General features: G+C 37.7%; 1 protein-coding gene across 11 annotated transcripts in view; it reads left to right on the top strand.

Moving 5' to 3' along the window:
• KDM4C (lysine demethylase 4C) overlaps positions 1-19110 on the top strand; it is a 411074-nt gene that overhangs the window by 101051 nt on the left and 290913 nt on the right. For all 11 annotated transcript variants that reach the window (XM_086415154.1, XM_086415158.1, XM_086415157.1 and 8 more), the window contains 2 exons: positions 7185-7288; positions 11311-11448. In XM_086415154.1, the coding sequence (XP_086271280.1) occupies positions 7185-7288; positions 11311-11448 (242 nt within the window). The remainder of the gene's footprint in view (positions 1-7184; positions 7289-11310; positions 11449-19110) is intronic.

Here is a 19110-nt window from a genome sequence, read left to right as displayed (position 1 = left end):
GAATGTTATTAATGTGGAATTGGGCATGTGTAGACTTCTATCTTAGAATTGTGCTTCTCGCATCTGATCACTTTTATGTTGTACAGGACGTCCTTGGATGTGTATAGCACCTGGGAAATCCCATGGACAGAGGAGCCTGGCAGGTTACATTCCATTGGGTCACCAAGAGTCAGACACGACTTAGCGACTAAACAGCAGAAACAATATTCACAAAACATAAAATAAACCATTAACCATTTTGAAGTGTACAATACGGTTAGGTTTAATATATTTGTATGATGTAACCATCACCTCTGTCTAGTTCCAATAGATTTTCATCACCCTATAAGGAAACCTTGTATTTTTTATTTAGTCATACTGTATTTCCCTTCACCTATCCCTAGCCCCTGGAAATTAATAGTCTGCCTTCTGTCTAGGTATTTACATATTCTGGATGTCTCATATGCATGAAATCATTTAAATGTAATTTTTGTGCCTGACATCTTTTATGTAGCATGTTTTCTATGTTATATCTGTACCTCACTCTTTTTTATAGCTAAGTAATATTTCATTGTAAAGATATACTACATTTTGCACTTCCATTTACCAGTTGATGGGCATTCGGTTGTTTCTATTTTCTTATAATGCTAAGATTTTTGTGCTTTATATCACTGGCTTCCCATAAGGATCCACCCAGCGAGGATAGCTGCTATGGAAAACAGTATGAATGTTCCTCAAAAAATTGAAAATAGAACTAACATACTATCAGTTCTACTTCTAGTATATATTTGAGGGAAATGAAATAAATATAAAGATACATCTATTACGTCAAATGTTCATTGCAGTATTATTTACAGTAGCCAAGATATGGAAACCACCTGCGTGTCCATTGACAGGTGAAAGAATAAAGCAAAGTGTTGTATGTATACAGTAGACTATTATTCAGGCATAAGAAAGAAGGAAATCCTGTCTTTTCCTGCAACATGGAAGAATCTTGAGTCCATTATGCTAAGTTAAAAAAGTCAGAAACAGACAAATGCTGAATGATCTTATTTACATGTGAGAATTATAAAAACCAAACCTACAGGTAGAAACAACAGTTTGGTGACTGCCAGAGGAAGGGGGTGGTGGAAATGGGTGAAGATTGTCTCAAAGTATATACTTCAGTATGAGTAGGTTTCGGGATGTACTGTATTATATGGTAACTACAGTGAACAATACTGTATTGAAAGTTTCTAAGAGAGTGGATCTTAAAACTTCTCATCACACAAAAATAACTATTTTTAGGTGATGAATGTGCACTAAACTTATTGTGGTAATCATTTCACAATATGTACATATAGCCAACCATTACCCTGTGTATTTTAAACTTATGCAGTGTTATTTGTCAATTATATCTTGATATTGGGGAAAGAAAAGAACCCACTGATGAAGACAATAATAGCATCCTGATTATATGGACGGGGAAATTGAGCTGAGAGATTGTGGAAATAGTTATGGCTATATGAATTGTTGGACTAGTATTAGAAATCAGTGTGTCTGTAGGGTTTCTTTATTAGTCTCTTGTTCTGTTAACTATGTGGACAAGATAAGAGTGACTTCAAATAATTCAAACAATTGTGTTTTTGATCTAAAACTTAGCTCTTCTATTAATAGCAATGTTAAAGTATGTGTTTATTGTGAGCAATGAAGGAGAGAGGAAAGTTGGTCCTCAGGTAATCTTGTGTTAAGTGCCTGTAAAAGGAGATTAAGATTTATCAAACTCCCATAGCATAGTTTGTACCTCACAGTGTGCTGTCTCTCAAGTGCTTCCACCAAAATATCCTTACAAGACAGGGGAGTGAAACACTAGCTCTCCACAATACGCATGCAGATTTTGCATCTTGCTCCCTAATTATGTTTGTTTGTATGCAAACATAAACTAAATGATTTAACGTGACAAAAGTAAATGCTGCAGAAAGATGTGCCAGTTTTATTCTGTGTGTTCTACACCTGTCATATTACCTAATGGCCACGGGGTATGTGAGGTGTGCTAGTGAGATGCTAGCTGCTATTTCCACTACTAGGTACTTGAGGGGTCAGTGTAGCTGTGTTTCTTTATTGGAACTTCTTGGTCTTCAAGACTGTGAAAGACTGGACCTCTCCCATTGTGTGACTGGTAAGTTGGAAAATATAATGGAATGCTGCAGTAGTAACATTCAAATATGGTAACTTTTAGAGAAGAATTCTTCCAAATATATTATTGAAAACTTAGGGAAAAAGCAGATCAAGAAAGTAAACATAAGAATAGAAAATAAAAAGATTCTGAAAGGCATGTATTAAAGAACTTACTTCCAAAATTTTGAACACATACCTTGTTTTCTGTTTATTTACTGACTTTCAGAAAACTGATAGTCTTCAGTTGAATTTTTAGTTAAATATTATCTTTTCTATCAGATCTGTTTTGGTACATTTCATACATGTGATTGTTTCCAAATTTATTTTCTTCGCTTACTATGTACATAGCCATGGGCTGAAATAGTTCTGAGTTTTTAAAAAATTACCATTTTGCATCAAATAGTATTCTGGTTATGTTGGCTGGCTTAAATATTGAATAAAATATTTTTCATAAATGGTGGAGTGAGGCGTGAGTGTGAACCATGTACTCCTGCAGGTGATTTGAGGTAAAATTCATTTTGAGATGGGTACTTTGTGTCATAACTTGTGGTTTATCAGGTGTTTTCCAGGGCAATGTAAAATATAATTCTGATAGCCTATTGAAAATATAAATTCTGAACTGGTATGAAGTTCTTAATTATTGCAAATTGCCTTCCTTCAGTGGTTTTCCAATTTAAATTAACTTATGACCAGTTACCACATTGTTCAAGTCCTGATTACAAATCCATATCAAAAGGAAATTAAATAGACTCCTCTTTCTTCATTGATTTTAATTTAAAGTTTAATTCGTGCAGTGCTGAGCAGAGGTACAGATTTGAAAAGTTTGATAGATCCATTTAAATTTTATTGTTAAAACTTTTCCATGGGTTGTGTGTGTGTGTTTGGGGATCTCTCTGCTGTGCTTTACTGAGTGGTGTAGATTCAGGACAGCTTATTATGTAGATGCGTCATTTTAATTACATTATGTGGTTCTTTCTCACTGTTCACTGGAGTCTGCATTTTTTTCACAGGTTGTTTATTTCTATTTATGTATTATGAATATTAACCTTAGACAGAGGGCTGTATCAGATGACCAGATAGGGTATGATTATTCCTTTTATTCTCACTAGTATTGTAGAGAATGATGGTATTTCTGATGTTTCTGTTGGATGTATGTTTGCAGTTCAGTGCAGTTCCTTTCAGTCGCTTAGTCGTGCCTGACTCTGCAGCCCCATGGACTGCAGCACACCAGGCTTCCCTGTCCATCACCAACTCCCGGAGTTTACCCAAACTCATGTCCATTGAGTCAGTGATGCCATCCAACCATCTCATCCTCTGTCGTCCCCTTCTCCTGCCATCAATATTTCCCAGCATCAGGGTCTTTTCAAATGAGTCAGCTCTTCGCAACATGTGGCCAAAGTATTGGAGTTTCAGCTTCATCGTCAGTCCTTCCAGTGAATACTCAGGACTGTTCTCCTTTAGGATGGACTGATTGGATCTCCTGCAGTCCAAGGGACTCTGAAGAGTCTTCTCCAACACCACAATTCAAAAGCGTCAATTCTTTGGTGCTCAGCTTTCTTTATAGTCCAACTGTCACATCCATACATGACTACTGGAAAAACCATAGCTGTGATTAGACGGACCTTTGTTGGCAAAGTAGTGCGTCTGCTTTTTAATATGCTGTCTAGTTTGGTTATAACTTTTCTTCCCAGGAGCAAGCATCTTTTAATTTCATGGCTGCAGTCACCATCTGCAGTGATTTTGGAGCCCCCCAAAAATAAAGTCTGCCACTTTTCCACTGTTTCCCCGTCTATTTGCCATCAAGTGATGGGACCAGATGCCATGATCTTAGTTTTCTGAATATTGGGCTTTAAGCCAACTTTTTCACTCTCCTCTTTCACTTTCATCAAGAGGCGCTTTAGTTCTTCTTCACTTTCTGCCGTAAGCGTGGTGTCATCTGCATGTCTGAGGTTATTGATATTTCTCCCAGTAATCTTTATTCCAGCTTGTACTTCATCCAGCCTGGCATTTCTCGTGATATACTCTGCATATAAATTAAATAAGCAGGGTGACAATATACAGCCTCGATGTACTCTTTTTCCAATTTGGAACCAGTCTGTTGTTCCATGTCCAGTTCTAACTGTTGCTTCCTGACCTGCGTACAGATTTCTCAGGACGCAGTTCAGGTAGTCTGGTATTCAAATCTCTTTCGGAATTTTCCACAGTTTATTGTCATCCACACAGTAAAAGGCTTTGGCATAGTCAATAAAGCAGAAATAGGTGTTTTTCTGGAACTCTCTTCGTTTTTCGATGATCCAGCAGATGTTGGCAATTTGATCTCTGGATTTAAGCCTTTTCTAAATCCAGCTTGAACATCTGGAAGTTCATCATTCACGTATTGTTGAAACTTGGCTTGGAGAATTTTGAGCATTACTTTACTAGCGTGTGAGATGAGAGCAATTGTGCGGTAGTTTGCCCATTCTTTGGCATTGCCTTTCTTTGGGATTGGAGTGAAAACTGACCTTTTCCAGTCCTGTTGCCACGGCTGAGTTTTCCAAGTTTGCTGACATACTGAGAGCAGTACTTTCACAGCATTATCTTTTAGGATTTGAAATGGCTCAACTGAAATTCTATCACCTCCACTAGCTTTGTTCATAGTGATGCTTCTTAAGGCCCAATTGACTTTGCATTCCAGGATGTCTGGCTCTAGGTGAGTGACCATACCATCGTGATTATCTGGGTCATGAAGATCTTTTTATATAGTTTTCTGTGTATTCTTGCCACCTCTTCTTAATATCTTCTCCTTCTGTTAGGTGCATACCATTTCTTTCCTTTATTGTGCCCATCTTTGCATGAAATGTTCCCTTGGTTTCTCTGATTTTCTTGAAGAGATCTCTAGTCTTTCCCGTTCTATTATTTTCCTCTATTTCTTTGCACTGATCACTGAGGAAAACTTTCTTATCTCTCCTTGCTATTCTTTGGAACTCTGCATTCAGATGCTTATATCTTTCCTTTCTCCTTTGCTTTTTGCTTCTCTTCTTTTCACAGCTATTTGTAAGGCCTCCTCAGACAGCCATTTTGCTTTTTTGCATGTCTTTTTCTTGGGGATGGTCTTGATCCTGGTCTCCTGTACAATGTCACGAACCTCCGTCCATAGTTCATCAGGCACTTTGTCTTTCAGATCTAGTCCCTTAAATCTATTTTTCACTTCCACTGTATATTTGTAAGGGATTTGGTTTACGTCATACCTGAATGGTCTAGTGGTTTGAAAATATTTCTTTTTTTCTTTTTAACAATCCAGGTATAGGTGCTTAAGCAGATGATGTGGTATTCTTTGCAAGTAGTTCTTTATACCCTAATAGCTTTTTTTTAGATGTCTGATTTTTTTCCTTCTGATGATCTATGGCCTCACATGCTCCATGGTGGCATCAGTAAAGGCTTATTTGCTTTAAAACTATTATTGTAAAACCCTCTATTCTTTGAGGTTAAAGTTATTTGCAGTTAGGTAATGAGTGTTGATAATTCTTTCATCAGATTGAGCTATTTATATGTATGTTGATTATTCTTTCATCAGATTGAGCTATTTATATGTAGTGAGCCACAGAGTGAGATAAGTAACATTTCTCCAATGGCCTATCTTCATTTTGGCCATGGAGTTAAAGAACTCTGTGCTTTTTTCTGCTTTACCCAGATACATAGCATATGCTTTCCTGGTGAGTTCTCTGTTCAAGTCTTGTCTCTGTGGTTCTCCTCTGTCCCATCCACATTTCTCTTGTCTTTTTCATCTTGCTTTCCTGCTCTCGGTGTGGTGGTGTCTCCATCTCAGTTCAGAAGGTGAAGACTAGGACATCAAGTACGTGTGTTTTCTCTAGCTCATATAACTGAGTTAATGAGAGTTTTTCTCAGACAGACTGCAGTGTTGAAGGCAGAGATGGAGAGAAACAGCTGGGTTTCAGCACATCATGTACTGTTGAATGAGCGAGTTGCTATGTGTTTAGCTTCTTCACCTAAAGGCCTCTTCAAGACACTGTTCCCATATAGGCTGGTGAGACAGACAGGTTTCCATGCTCTTGAGTGGTCCTGGCTGGGAGTTAGTTCCAGAAATCAGTAGCAGTTAAAGTCTTGAATATTCATTGGAAGGACTGATACTGAAACTCCAATATTTGGCCACCTGATGCAAAGAACTGACTCTTGAAAAGACCCTGATCCTGGGAAAGATTGAAGGTGGGAGGAGAAGGGGATGACAGAGGATGAGATGGTTGGATGGCATCACTGACTCAATGGACATGAGTTTGAGTAAACTCCATGAGTTGGTGATGGACAGGGAAGCCTGGTATGCTGCAGTCCATGGGGTTGCAAAGAGTTGGACACGACTGAGTGACTGAACTGAACTGAAACTATATAAAATTGATCAGAAAGAAACAGATAGGAAACTGCTGCATGTCTACTATATTCTGGGCATTGGGACAAGTGCTTCTAGAATGGTTGCTTTTAGGAGTCTAAGAGATTCCTTTGTTAAAACTTCAGATTTTCCTCTTCTAACCTCCCTTAATATTTTATCCACTTATCAGATGATAGGTAGACTGAGTTTAAATTTGTTGCAAATTTTTAAGGTTTAAGGCCTCCCTGTCCATCTCCAACTCCCGGAGTTCACTCAAACTCATGTCCATTGAGTCCGTGATGCCATCCAGCCATCTCATCCTCAGTCTTCCCCTTCTCCTCCTGCCCTCAATCCCTCCCAGCATCAGGGTCTTTTCCAATGAGTCAACTCTTCGCATGAGGTGGCCAAAGTATTGGAGTTTTTAAGGTTTAGTCATTTTGTATTATGCAGACAACTCTTAGCAGATCTTTTTGTAAAAAAGATCAGCCTTTGGTGATAAAAATATGTATGCTTTAATTTTTAAGAATTCTGACTCTAGTTTTTAGCACCGTGATTTTTGATGATGGACTTGATCTGTAGTTGTGTAAAGCCGTCGTGATGTAAGAATACTAGAACATAAACTTAAAAATTGATTTGAAATTATATCTTAATTAATGCATTACTGCTTGTATTTACTGTTTCCATTTAGGTTTTTTCCCAAGCAGTTCTCAAGGGTGTGATGCATTTCTTCGCCACAAGATGACACTGATATCTCCCTCAGTATTAAAGAAATACGGCATTCCCTTTGACAAGGTATATTAGTGTTACTCTTTAACAGAATCATTTCATATGTGTAAAATTTGTGTTTAAGACAAATTCAACAGAAACTAATATCTTTGACTTCCAGTAGGATTTTTAGGGTATGAGGAGAAAAATTCAGATTCATGTTTTACTTAGGTAACAATTATTTACCTAAGTACTGATTTGAAATTACTTTTTTTGTTGTTTTTTAAAGACCCAATTGGCTTTAATTCCACTTTTGTTAAAATTATAGTTAAAATAATTAACTATATTAGAAAAGTACTAATGGAAGTACTGATTAGAAATTAGAAAAGTACTAATTAAAAAAGTACTAATGAAAAATGTGAAGAAAAGCTCTTGACGTGTTTTTCTTTCTTTTTTTTTACATATGCATGTATCCTTTTTCAAATTCTGAAATTACATTTTTTTGAAATTAATTTCAGGTTATATTTACTTGAGATTTCATGCACTTCTAGTTCACTTTAACAATATTGAAAGTAAAATGTAGCACATTTGACAGTATAATACATAGTTCTCTTTCACTGACGTCTTTTATGTGAGCAACAGAATTTATGTTAACGCTGTCTTTTTTTTTTTTTTTTTTTTAAGAAATCAGAACAGTTTTTATTCATGGTTTGGTTGGTTAGCATTAGTGAGTATGGTGTCAGTATGTTATTTCTAAACACATTCAGACATAATACAATTGAGATTTCATTATGGATAGAATTGCCTGATGATTTAATAATCAGATATTGCTTCTTTGGAATATTTCTGAAGATTAAGTTCTGTAAGACTCTGTACATGCTAGATCACTCTTAATCTTTGTGTCCATGGATTGTTATTGGGTCAGAATCATTACAGAGCATCAGTGTTTTTATGTGAAGAATCTGAAATAAAAAAAAAAACTTTCGACCAGATAAATAAAAGCTGTCTCTCAGTTGGAGGAGGATTAAGTCTTTAGTTACTTGCAGAAACAATAAAACATATCTCTACTCTCTTTATCATTTTTTATTTGACTGTCTTCCCATAATCCTTGCTGTTTTCCACTTTAAAAGCTTTTCACTTGTGACTAAATCTTTCCTTCATTTCAGGCCCTTAAAATCTGGTCTTCCACCTATTTCCCCCACCCCTCACCCCCAGTCCAGGCTTTGTTGGAAGGAGAGTTTTTGCAAGGACTGGGAAACATTCTCCACCTTGGGGTGGTCCTGCTCACTCATCAACAGTCTCTGTGGCAGTCACGCATGAGACACACTTGTCTCATGTCCATGATGAGAATGCTCTCACCACTTGTTTAGTTACATACTTCTCCCCACGACAGAAAGTGTGCCTTCGAGATGTGCACTATGGGTATGGTCCACGGGTGTGGGTGGGCTGCAGCAGTGCTGCAGGTACAGAAGTCACAGGCTGTGCCCCGCGCCCCATGGGGCCACTCCTTCTGCGGGCATTGTCTTACTTGCGGACGCCTCTAAACACCTGTGTCATCAGTGCACTTTCTCTCAGGTGGTTGTCATAAGCCTGAGTAAGCACTTTTATTTAAGTTGGAATGTTAGAAGGCAGAGAAGGAGCAGAATAGAGTCCTCCAAGAGAGGGAAAGCTCTGACAACTTAGCGCTGGTGATGGGAATTGTTGTTCTTTGGAGGGGGGTATGTGAAATAGCAGGGCTGCAGGATTGGCTTATTCCCCCAGGATGGAAGCTGTAGTAGCTTCTAGCTTCTTTCTAATATTTGGGGAGGAGAGGTGCCTTGCACCCTTTTCTGGGCTGAGGCTGTCCAGGTACTATTTGGTAGCTCACCAAATGCACCACGTTCTTATCCAGTCTTTTGAGAATGGGACATTTTGTGGCTTCTGTGGGAAGTAGAATGGTGAGTGCTTGTCCACAGATGGTGAGACACCAGCCATTTAGAGGGGTTATTGGTGGCTTCAGTTTTTCATATGAAATATTGCCATTTCCCCTTCTACCTTGATGAAGGATGTATGATGACAGTGTGCTTCTTGAGGAGCTTATTCTCCAATGATCATAATGTAACCTTGGACAGAGTAGCAGACTTTGGAATGACATTGATTCTTCCCCAAGTTCATTTCTGATTCTGCCACTTGGGTAAATTACATCATTTTTGTGAGCTTCAATCTCTTCAACTGGAAAATGGAGATAATAAGAGTACCATTTAATAGGGCTATTATGAGGATGAAAAGAGATTATCTATATGAAGCGCTTTGCATAGTATAGGTAATATAATAAAGCACTCTTCCTCCACAGTTCAACCTTTACTCTTTAGGCAATCATTTTCCAGTTGGACTAATATTTTTTTCTTTTTCTTTCAGTGTATTTGAGCATATTCTTATATGTGTATATATATATGTATGTATGAAAAAGTATGTTTGCCAAATAGCTAATGTCTGCTTTTCGATTATGTGCGCTACCCTTTCCACTGTTTTTCGCTGTATGGAATTATGATGCTTGGTTAGTCTTAAAAAGAACTTGTTCTTTTCTGTCTGTATATCCTTCTTTTTTAAAAAAATCAGTTTATTTCATAGAGGCAGTAAATAAGCTTTATATTTTAGCTAATTGGGACTGACCTGTTTCTAGAAACTATATAGAGGCATATTTAGGGTCCCATTTAATGGGAATAGGTACTTTTCAGCATGGCAAGAAAGGAGTTTTCCAGGTAGAGTAGGGAAGAACTCTAGATGGGATTCAGTGGAGCCATGAAGCTAGTTTCCTTATCCCACTGACAGCAGTCTTACTCTCTTCCCCCCAACTCTCCTTTATACGGCTAGTGACAGTTGAGCAAAGTAAGTTTTATTTTATCACATGGTACAAGGAAATGCCTTATTTCCAAGCACAATTATAATTAATGAGATTCAGTGAGACTAGAAAAGGAGAGAATCAGGCTGTATTCTCACTTGGCTTGAAATGATGGAACTGGAACCATGTTGAACCCTGATAAGCTATTCTCTGCCTGCCAGGTGGCAGCTGAATTGCTGCTCGTTGGAATAGAACACCTGCTGGGATGTCGCAGGGGGCAGGGGTGATGAGCTACATTTTAGAATTGTTGGGCAGGACAATTGTTGGAACTTCCACACACACCATTTTAGCATTCCTGTAATGGTTACTGAGCGCAGTGTGTGCACATGTATTTATACAGTGCGTCTGTTATGTGTTTCCACATAGGTGCATACTTACATATTTATTTCTCCAACGAAGGTGGCTGAATGAATCAGTGAGTTACAGATTTGATACTCTAGTACTGAGCATACAAGTTTAAAAAAACATTGATAAATTTAACTTCGCTGTTCTTCCATAGCTCCTGGTGTGTTTTGTATGTTTTGGTGATTGTAGAAAAAAAAAATAAGCAGATTTCTTTAAAAGGAATGGACTGAATACATTTTTGTCTTTGCTTTTAGGTTGATGGCTGATTGACCCAAGCTATTTTAATTATATTTGCAAATGCACTCACTCACACATACATACCTATATGTTGTAGATATATTTGAATAATTATTTGATGGAAATTTTACTGTTAAATGAAATAGTTAATTGAATGTTTTCCAAGTATAATGAAAGGACAATTTATTAAGTACAGTCAACTCTTTAGCAACAAGAATCCATAACATTCAGTGTGTGTTGCCAAAATTTTTATAGCTATAACTTGAAAAATGTCAGTTGTGATATGTCCTGTTTTATAATTCCAGTAATGTGAATTTTTAAGTATTAAAATGTATTCAATGCTATTATGAACACTTTTTTGAATAACATAAAGCAGACATCTTCAAATAAAATATAACTTCTCTGCTTATGGGCTGAATGATTGGACTATTGGCAGAGGGTCATCTGTTTAGAAAAGTTTTAAAAGTCTCCTGAAAAACTATTAAAGAATTAAGTGAAGAATCTGGGGGCACTTCTTTAATACTAGTATAGCTTGGACATGATAACATTTTTTTTGTCTTTTTTTAAATAGGAAATATATTTTAACTGTATTTGCAATTTGGGATGCCTTATAATTGGGAAATATTATACATCCTCTACCCTGCAGATCACCCAGGAAGCTGGAGAATTTATGATCACTTTCCCATATGGCTACCATGCTGGTTTTAATCATGGTTTCAACTGTGCAGAATCTACAAATTTTGCTACTGTCAGATGGATTGACTATGGGAAAGTTGCTAAATTGGTAAGTTATGCTTCAAAAAATAAAGCATAAATTAAACGTGTATTCTGGTTATTATAGTGGGAAAGCTAAGATCACATGCAGCATTTATTTTTCTCCTCAGTGATGTTGTGTGCCTGTGACCATAGTAATTTATTTGAGACAGATATATTTATTTTACATAGGCTATGTTAATATTTGTAGCAACATTTTTTTGTTTTGAAATTAATGTGGAGCAGTTTACTTTGAGAGGTAATTTTATGCAACCGAGGCTTGCTTTCTTTCTTAAGGCCATCTTGTTTGTTTGTTTTTTTGTGAGATTTTTCCAGTGGCTTCCTGTGATTCCACATTAGGTGGACTTGGCACCTTCCATGTTAGAGTTCAGTCCATGGCTTCAAAAACAGCTATTTACAGAGGAAAGTGTCTGGTAAAATTGTAACAAGATGTTAAGGAAAGATGGTAAGAAGAAATAATTAAAACTGCCCTTAGCGCAGAAATGAATTTCTTGAAAGTAATAATATAGAACATACTTTAACAAGAAATATATCTTCATGTTAAATTTGATACAAAAATTTGTGTCTCCTACTCAGTATATTTAATTTAGTTCACAAACTGTATTTTCATTCACAAGCAACTGGGTTAAATTTTATTAATTGCCCCCCTGCAGAGTTAAATAGAGGGCATTTTCAAAGTGACAGTAGCTTCTATTAGGTTACTTCGTTTCCTGTGGATTTTAAGGCAGAGAGGTGCATGCTGGCAGAGGGTAGGTTCTTAATGAAACTATGTGTTTTACAGAGTATGCAGAATTGCCCTATATTTAGTGGAAAATGGCACATAGAGTCTATGTGGCCTATTGTGGCCCCTGCATGGTCCAGGCAAATATTATTCATTCTACATGATAAAACTTTCGTGTGGAACCATTGAGTGAACGGGGACAGAAATATATTCAGGGAGGACAACTCTAGGTTTATTTTACATGCACATTTAGAAAATTGCATAATATTTTAAAATAAGAATATAGCCCTTTGGCAGCTCAAGCGTTTGAGTGAATTCATAACATAAAAGAAAGTTCCTGCTATTAGAAGACTTTCTCTGTTCTGAGTAATTTTTATTTATGAGGGGTAATTTAGAAAGGAGTAGAACTGAACTACTTCTTTCACATCCTTCTTATTATAATATACCTAATGTAAAAAAAAAAACAAACCAGAAAGCTCAGTGTATGTACCTTGGCCAGCTACTGCCGTTATTTTGCAGAAAAGTAATGCCAATGTCTACATCGAAACAGTGTCATAACCCTGAGGTTATAAAAAGGTATGCTATTTTATGGTTTGCATCTTTAGTCACTGACATAATAAGTCAACTATCCCAGCTGTTCAATCGCCAGCAAAATCAGTTTGTGCTTGTTTACTATAGCTTTCAGTTTCATCATAGTTCCAAGTATTGGCTTCTCCCCAAGTCTAAACTATCCTGAGTTTCCATGTGGACAAAGTAGGAGTGGAGTGTGACCACGTAAGAGAGGTTGATAGTGAACCTCTCTGAAGTCTCAGCTGATAAGCCCAGAGCTGTATGGGATTGTTTAGGAAGCAGAGCGCCATGGTGGGGGAGGCAGGGATCTGAGGCCCAGCTCTTCTTTTTGCTAACCAGAGAATATCAGGAAAGTCATGTCTTCTTTTTGTTTCTTTCTATAAACTAAAAATACCTCTTTACCCCATAGATTTGTTGTGGGGGTCGGGGTGGAAAACTTAGGTATGTAGACAGCCACTCATGCTGTGTTGGTTTATATCATTCACTGTAGTCAGAGGATATGACAAAATGTTCAGTGGCTATAATGCAGTGTTGGACAGTTAATTTAAAACTGGTCATAGTTACATGTGTTGGACATGATTTTATATGTTGTCTCCACCCTTTTCTTACTCTTGGTGAGGTGCTACTCACCTAAATAATAATAATAATAATAATAATGTATTAATTTTTTATTGGCGCTGTAGCAAGTTTCCATAAAATTACCATAAAGTTAGTGGCTTAAAACAATACTCTTTTTACTGTTTTGTAGTCCAGTAGGTTATATGTTTAACATTGGTCTCACCAGCAAAATCAATGTTTTTGCAGGGCTGCTTTCCTTACTGGAGATTCTGGTGGAGAATCTACTTACTCAGTGGGATTGTTGGCTGTTAGTTCCTTGTGGTTGTAGGACTGAGTTCCTATTTCCTTGCTGTTGTCAGCCAGGTCTTTGCTCCTAGAGACCTCTCTCAGGTCCCTTGCTGTGGTCCCAGAGGCCTCTCTCAGGTCCCTTGCTGTGGTCCCCTACATTTCAGAGCAAGCAATCCACAATATCCCTTTTGTCATAAAAGATAGCATTTCACAGATTGCAGGGTCTAGGATACGGGTATCTTTGCTGTTAGGGGTGGGACCAAGTTGGGTGTGAGAGTGTGGGGGGCAGCATTCTGCCTACATCAGAGATTTTCAGTTAATAATTGACATGGTGATATATATTGATTTTTTTCAAGTCTGTTTCTATAGGCAGCCTTACGGATTTACTGTGGTGTGTGTATGGGTATGTGTATGAACATGTAATTTCCTAAGATTAGGAAAATTTGTAAATTGGACATTTTTGTGTTTTGCTGGAGAAAAATATAATGTATAGAAATTAATTATGAATTGTATTAAAAGACAAATTTTAGCTTTGAGAATGACCACATTTGTTTGTCTTAATCCTTTGTGTTCTTTAATTCATTCTAAATGATAACTGTTTAAAAGAGTTATTTTTCACAAGTGATAATGAGTTATACATTTAGGGGGATAATTTTTTAAAAAATGGTGTACTTTTTTGTAGTTGAAGCACTGGGAAATGACTGCTGCTTTACCTGTCACATGTTGATTTGACTATGTAAAAGCATCTGATAAAGCGTCTGGTGCAGCATTAATTAACATGGGGTAGAGTGAAGAATCTCAACTGATAATATTTTGTATATTACAAACCAATATTTCTGTTTCCATAACTTAGAAAAGGGCTGTTACAGGAGGTTATTTTTTAATTAAAAAAATAATTTTGAAAAGATAACCCCAGGCTCACCAATAATATTGGTGGTCTTTGTTTAGCAGCCAACAAGCTTTGGTTAGGGACCTTTTAAGCCATTCAAGTGACTTAATATGGGTGGGGAGAGAGTTCTGTTTTTTCAGGTAGAGCCTAACTGTTGTATGCCAGGCACTGTGTATGTTTCTGTGAATTTATCCCTTGGAGGCTGAATTGTTTGATGGGAGCCAGAAGTGAGAGTAGTGTTGGCAGTGCCGAGCAGCCAGGACTGCTTCCTTTGCTCTTGGCTGCTTCACCGCTGGTGGCATCGCTGGAGCAGGATGGGAGATGGGGTTTCTGTGGATTTCCTTTGAATGTATTACTGATCTCTTGGTATGTGGTATTTGTTCATGAAACCTTCCCTCCATTTAAGGTATAGCTAAAATTGACTAAAAAGAATATCCATCACAGTATTTGTGCTATTCCCAAATACTCATCTTCCAAATTCCAGCAGATTCTTTAACCTTTGATGTTCTCAACTAAATAATAATAATAATAGCAGCAATAATTATTATATGTGGATATTCCATTGCCTGTCAGTGTATTCCCCATTTTTCAGCACTTAATTGAGATGGCCCTTTATTATAGCATCTACCCAAACTGCCTCATCTCTTATATAAGGCTTCTTTTGTGCGTAGATGGTAGAACAGGTCTTCAGAAAATGGTGTGAGCAATGACAACAACTTAATTTCACTATCCTTTAGAAATTTCTAAAATTTCTGCTAAAGCCCCCAACTTTGGTATTCCTCTTGTTCCTATCTTTCCATCTCTTTTCAGGATCATTCAGCTCTTTTTTGCCTTGACCTGCCAAATATAGCAAACCAAATCCTGCATGATACTGCAGAAGAGAACAGCCTTGCCTTAAGAGGACCCACCTACCTAAGAAAGTGGTTCTGTAATTCTTACTCCTCATTTCATTTATCAGATTTAAGGTTTTCATTGAAAAAAAAAAAGGAATGTTCTAGGTGACCTTGTGCCCATATGCCTGGTATCAGGCGGAGTTCAACTTTGGTGAGTGCCCCTCAAGTTTCTTCTCTGAAATAGGAATTGTGCTACACGCTTGTACAAAAGGAATTGTTTCTTTGTCTTCAAAGAGCTTTCATAATGATCAGAAGGGCTTTTAATAAACCTCTTTTGCAGAGCTGTAATATGAGTGGAACATACCATCCAGTTATTTATTTTAGGCATCTTTCTAGCTTTGAATATCAGAGTAATCTAGAGTGAAATACTGTATACTTTTTTTTCTACTAGAGATTTTAAAATATCCGCCAGATTGCATAGCAGTTGAACTAAGATATTTGTGCATATTTGAGATGAATGTTTTCTGCTTCTGGAGCATTCTTTCTTTCTGGGGTGAGATGGAGTCCATGGTTACTTCTGCTCAGCAGCTGTGGCATTCACAGGTCTGCTTCCTGGCTAGGTTGGATCAAAGAGCTGGCCTGCAGGTTGTATTTCATTTTTCTGTTTGGTGGGATGAAGTGCAGTTGTTTTGATGTTAGGTTTGATGGATTTGTTTGCCACTGCATTCATTAGCTTCACATCAAAAAACTGACAGGCTGTTAAATGAAACTTTGGCTTAGATTTTCAGCTTGACTGTTTGGAGACATTTGTGAGGATATTTTGTTTTTGTGTTGCAGCAGCCTCCAGCACTGTGATTGTCTCTAAGGGAAGAAAAGTTATTTACTGTACTGATTTTCTTGAGTTAAAAAGAATCATTGTCTGGGGGACAGTCTTATCTAGGCTACACCATCAGAAGCAGTGTATTTATGACAGTATGTGCAGTGTGACAGACTTATCTACAGCACAGTAAATAACATTATCTTCTTGGAAGGAAAGGTAATAGTTGGTGACTCCAGAATGATATCTCTTATTTTGCATTAATTTTACTTTAAGTGATAATCTATTAACATGATATGCCAGAAAGTTGAAAAATTGCACTGCAAAGCTGAGAATGTTCTCTTATGAACTCCAAGAGAGTTACTTCACCATCTAACTTAAAAGCATTCTGACATTTGAATCCTCAAACTTGTTTTGAACAAGTTTAAAAAGAGATGGTAGAATGTTGAAATTGATTTCTTTTTAACCTGAAAGGAATTTCAGCTATTAAATTGTCTTGCATATAAGAACCATGATATGGGTTTATCTTTTTTTATATTTCAATCTTTTCTAAAATTAAATTTGTTTTTTCCTAAATTAGGTAGCGTTCATCCAAAAAAATCTTTAATCTTGGGGTGGTCTTTTTAAAAAAAATCATGAACCATTTTAACAGTGAGTCTCAAGGTTATATTTTAATATGCCTTAGATCACAGAATACTAGTACAGTGACATTTCTCTGTTCTTACAGCTTGTGAAGTAAAGTAAATGTGGACTGTTGAACATTGCTCATTTAACAGTTCTTGGCATTCTAATTTTAGTGTCTGGTCTGTCACATAAAATATGAACTTCGAGAGTTAAGTGGTTTCATATTCTCCATTTTATCTTTTTACCTTCACTTGGCTTCTGTTACTTGGGTCCTAGTGGTACAACACAGCAGTGCTGATGAGTGGTTGTCCTCGGCCTTTTTTTTTTAAAAAACAAGAGTGTAAAGGGAAGAAGGGAAAATACCATATAGAGAAAAAGAAGCATATGAAGTCATTGTCCTTAGGAGTTTGTACTCAAACTGGGGAGTTTGTATTTATGTATTTAGAAGAGATTAGGATTAGGTTCACATTATGTCCCCATTGTATTCTAATACAGTATTGCTAGATTCAGAAAATCTGAGACGTCAAGTAGCGTACCAGGAAAGCCAAGTGATTAATATAGATTGTGTCTGCAGGAGAGACGTTTGGGGTTTGAGTCCTCAGGGCTGGGGAGCCTGATTTCATTTAGTGCTAATTTATTAATTTGCTGGATTATGGGATTTGAGTGGAACTAGGTATATAATTTCAGAGAAGGCAATGGCACCCCACTCCAGTACTCTTACCTAGAAAATCCCATGGACGGAGGAGCCTGGTGGGCTGCAGTCCATGGGGTCGCTAAGAGTTGGACACGACTGAGCGACTTCACTTTCACTTTTCACTTTCATGCATTGGAGAAGGAAATGACAACCCACTCCAGTGTTCTTGCCTGGAGAATCCCAGGGTCGGGGGAGCCTGGTGGGCTGCTGTCTATGGGGTCGCACAGAGTCGGACACGACTGAAGTGACTTAGCAGCAGCAGCAGCAGGTATATAATTTATGATACTGGTGTCTAATCGCTAACTCGAAATCAAAGTAATACCTGTTTTTGAGGCTTTAGTTAACTCTATACCTTAAAAAGTAAGTTGACTTTTTGAATAACATATTCACTGTACTGAGAAAAATTAGTTTTTAAATCATTCTACTTTCATATGATTTGATAGTAGTCGGATCGGACATTGATTGTTCACAGTGTGCTAGACCTGATGTAGGGCACTTTATATATGTTACTTCTTGCCATCTGTGCTGGTCTAGAGATTATTGGATATCTTCTGTCCTCTACTGGACTTCCCCAGTGGCTCAGTGGTGAAAGAATCCACCAGTGCAGGAGATGCAGGAGACACGGGTTCAATCCCTAGGTTTCCCTAGGTTGGGAAAATCCCCTGGAGGAGGACATGGCAACCCAGTCCAGTACTCTTCCTGCGAAAATACTGTGGACAGAGGAGCCTGGCAGGCTACAGTCCTTGGGGTCATAAAGAGTCAGACACAACTGAAGCGACTCAGCATGCACTGTCCTCCGCTAGCCCCCTTTCTCAAACCAAGGAGTTGGGATGATGCATAAAATGAGGATGGTGAGGCTGAGATTGGATGGAGAAGGTTGGCCCCCTAGTACCCTGTACCCTTCTGGACTCGTTTCATTGGATGCGGTGGATTATATAGGTGCCAGCCACACAGTGCTTTTTCTTTCTCAGTGGAAGAGCTAAGTGTGAATTTTCAGACTTCTTAAATAAGGCACGCCAACCAAGGTACTGTTCCCTTTCCTTCAAGATACTCATTCTTTGCTGACAAAACAAAGGCGACGTGTATATGCCCAGTTTGAAGTTTGTTGTGGGAATTTTGCCTCTGTGATCATTTGATATGACCTCTTTGAATCAAAAGAAAGCTTTAATGGAATTTCTCTGAGGTCAGTGGCTATAATTAGACTTAAATCTGTGGATCCATAGTCTGTCCTCCCTCTGCTCTGAGCAAGATGATAGGAAGCGTGAACACACCTCTCTTCGGAACTGCTTGTGAGAGTTGTAGCCCGAAAATTCTCATGGGGTCTGTAGCCCTGGACCTCTCTCATGCCAGGACCCCTCCTCAAGCAGAAGGTTAAAAGTAGTGAAGGTAACAGCTGAATAGGGTGTTGATGTTTAAATATCAAAGGTAATAAAGAATGGTTGAAGAAACCCTTGATCTCTTAAGATTAAAAAACCCTTAATCTCTATTACTGTTTTAATAATTCCACACTTTGGCAATTATAAGAATCAGAGTGTTAGCCAATTTGAAGAGGAAGGGTATCCCCATTTGGCAGATCCTGAAAACCTCCGATAAAATAAAGAAGCCCAGTGCTTGGTTCTCTCCTTCTTTCAGCCATGCCTAGTATTTTAAATTTACTCTGCTTTTATTCCCTACAAAC

This window comes from Bos grunniens, chromosome 8, assembly GCF_055505025.1.
Source record: "Bos grunniens cultivar Pamir isolate PY7600 chromosome 8, Bosgru_T2T1.0, whole genome shotgun sequence".
In the NCBI taxonomy this organism is placed as follows: domain Eukaryota; kingdom Metazoa; phylum Chordata; class Mammalia; order Artiodactyla; family Bovidae; genus Bos; species Bos grunniens.
The sequence above is the reverse complement of the archived record's forward strand: the minus strand, read 5'-3'. Positions and strand labels throughout refer to the sequence as shown.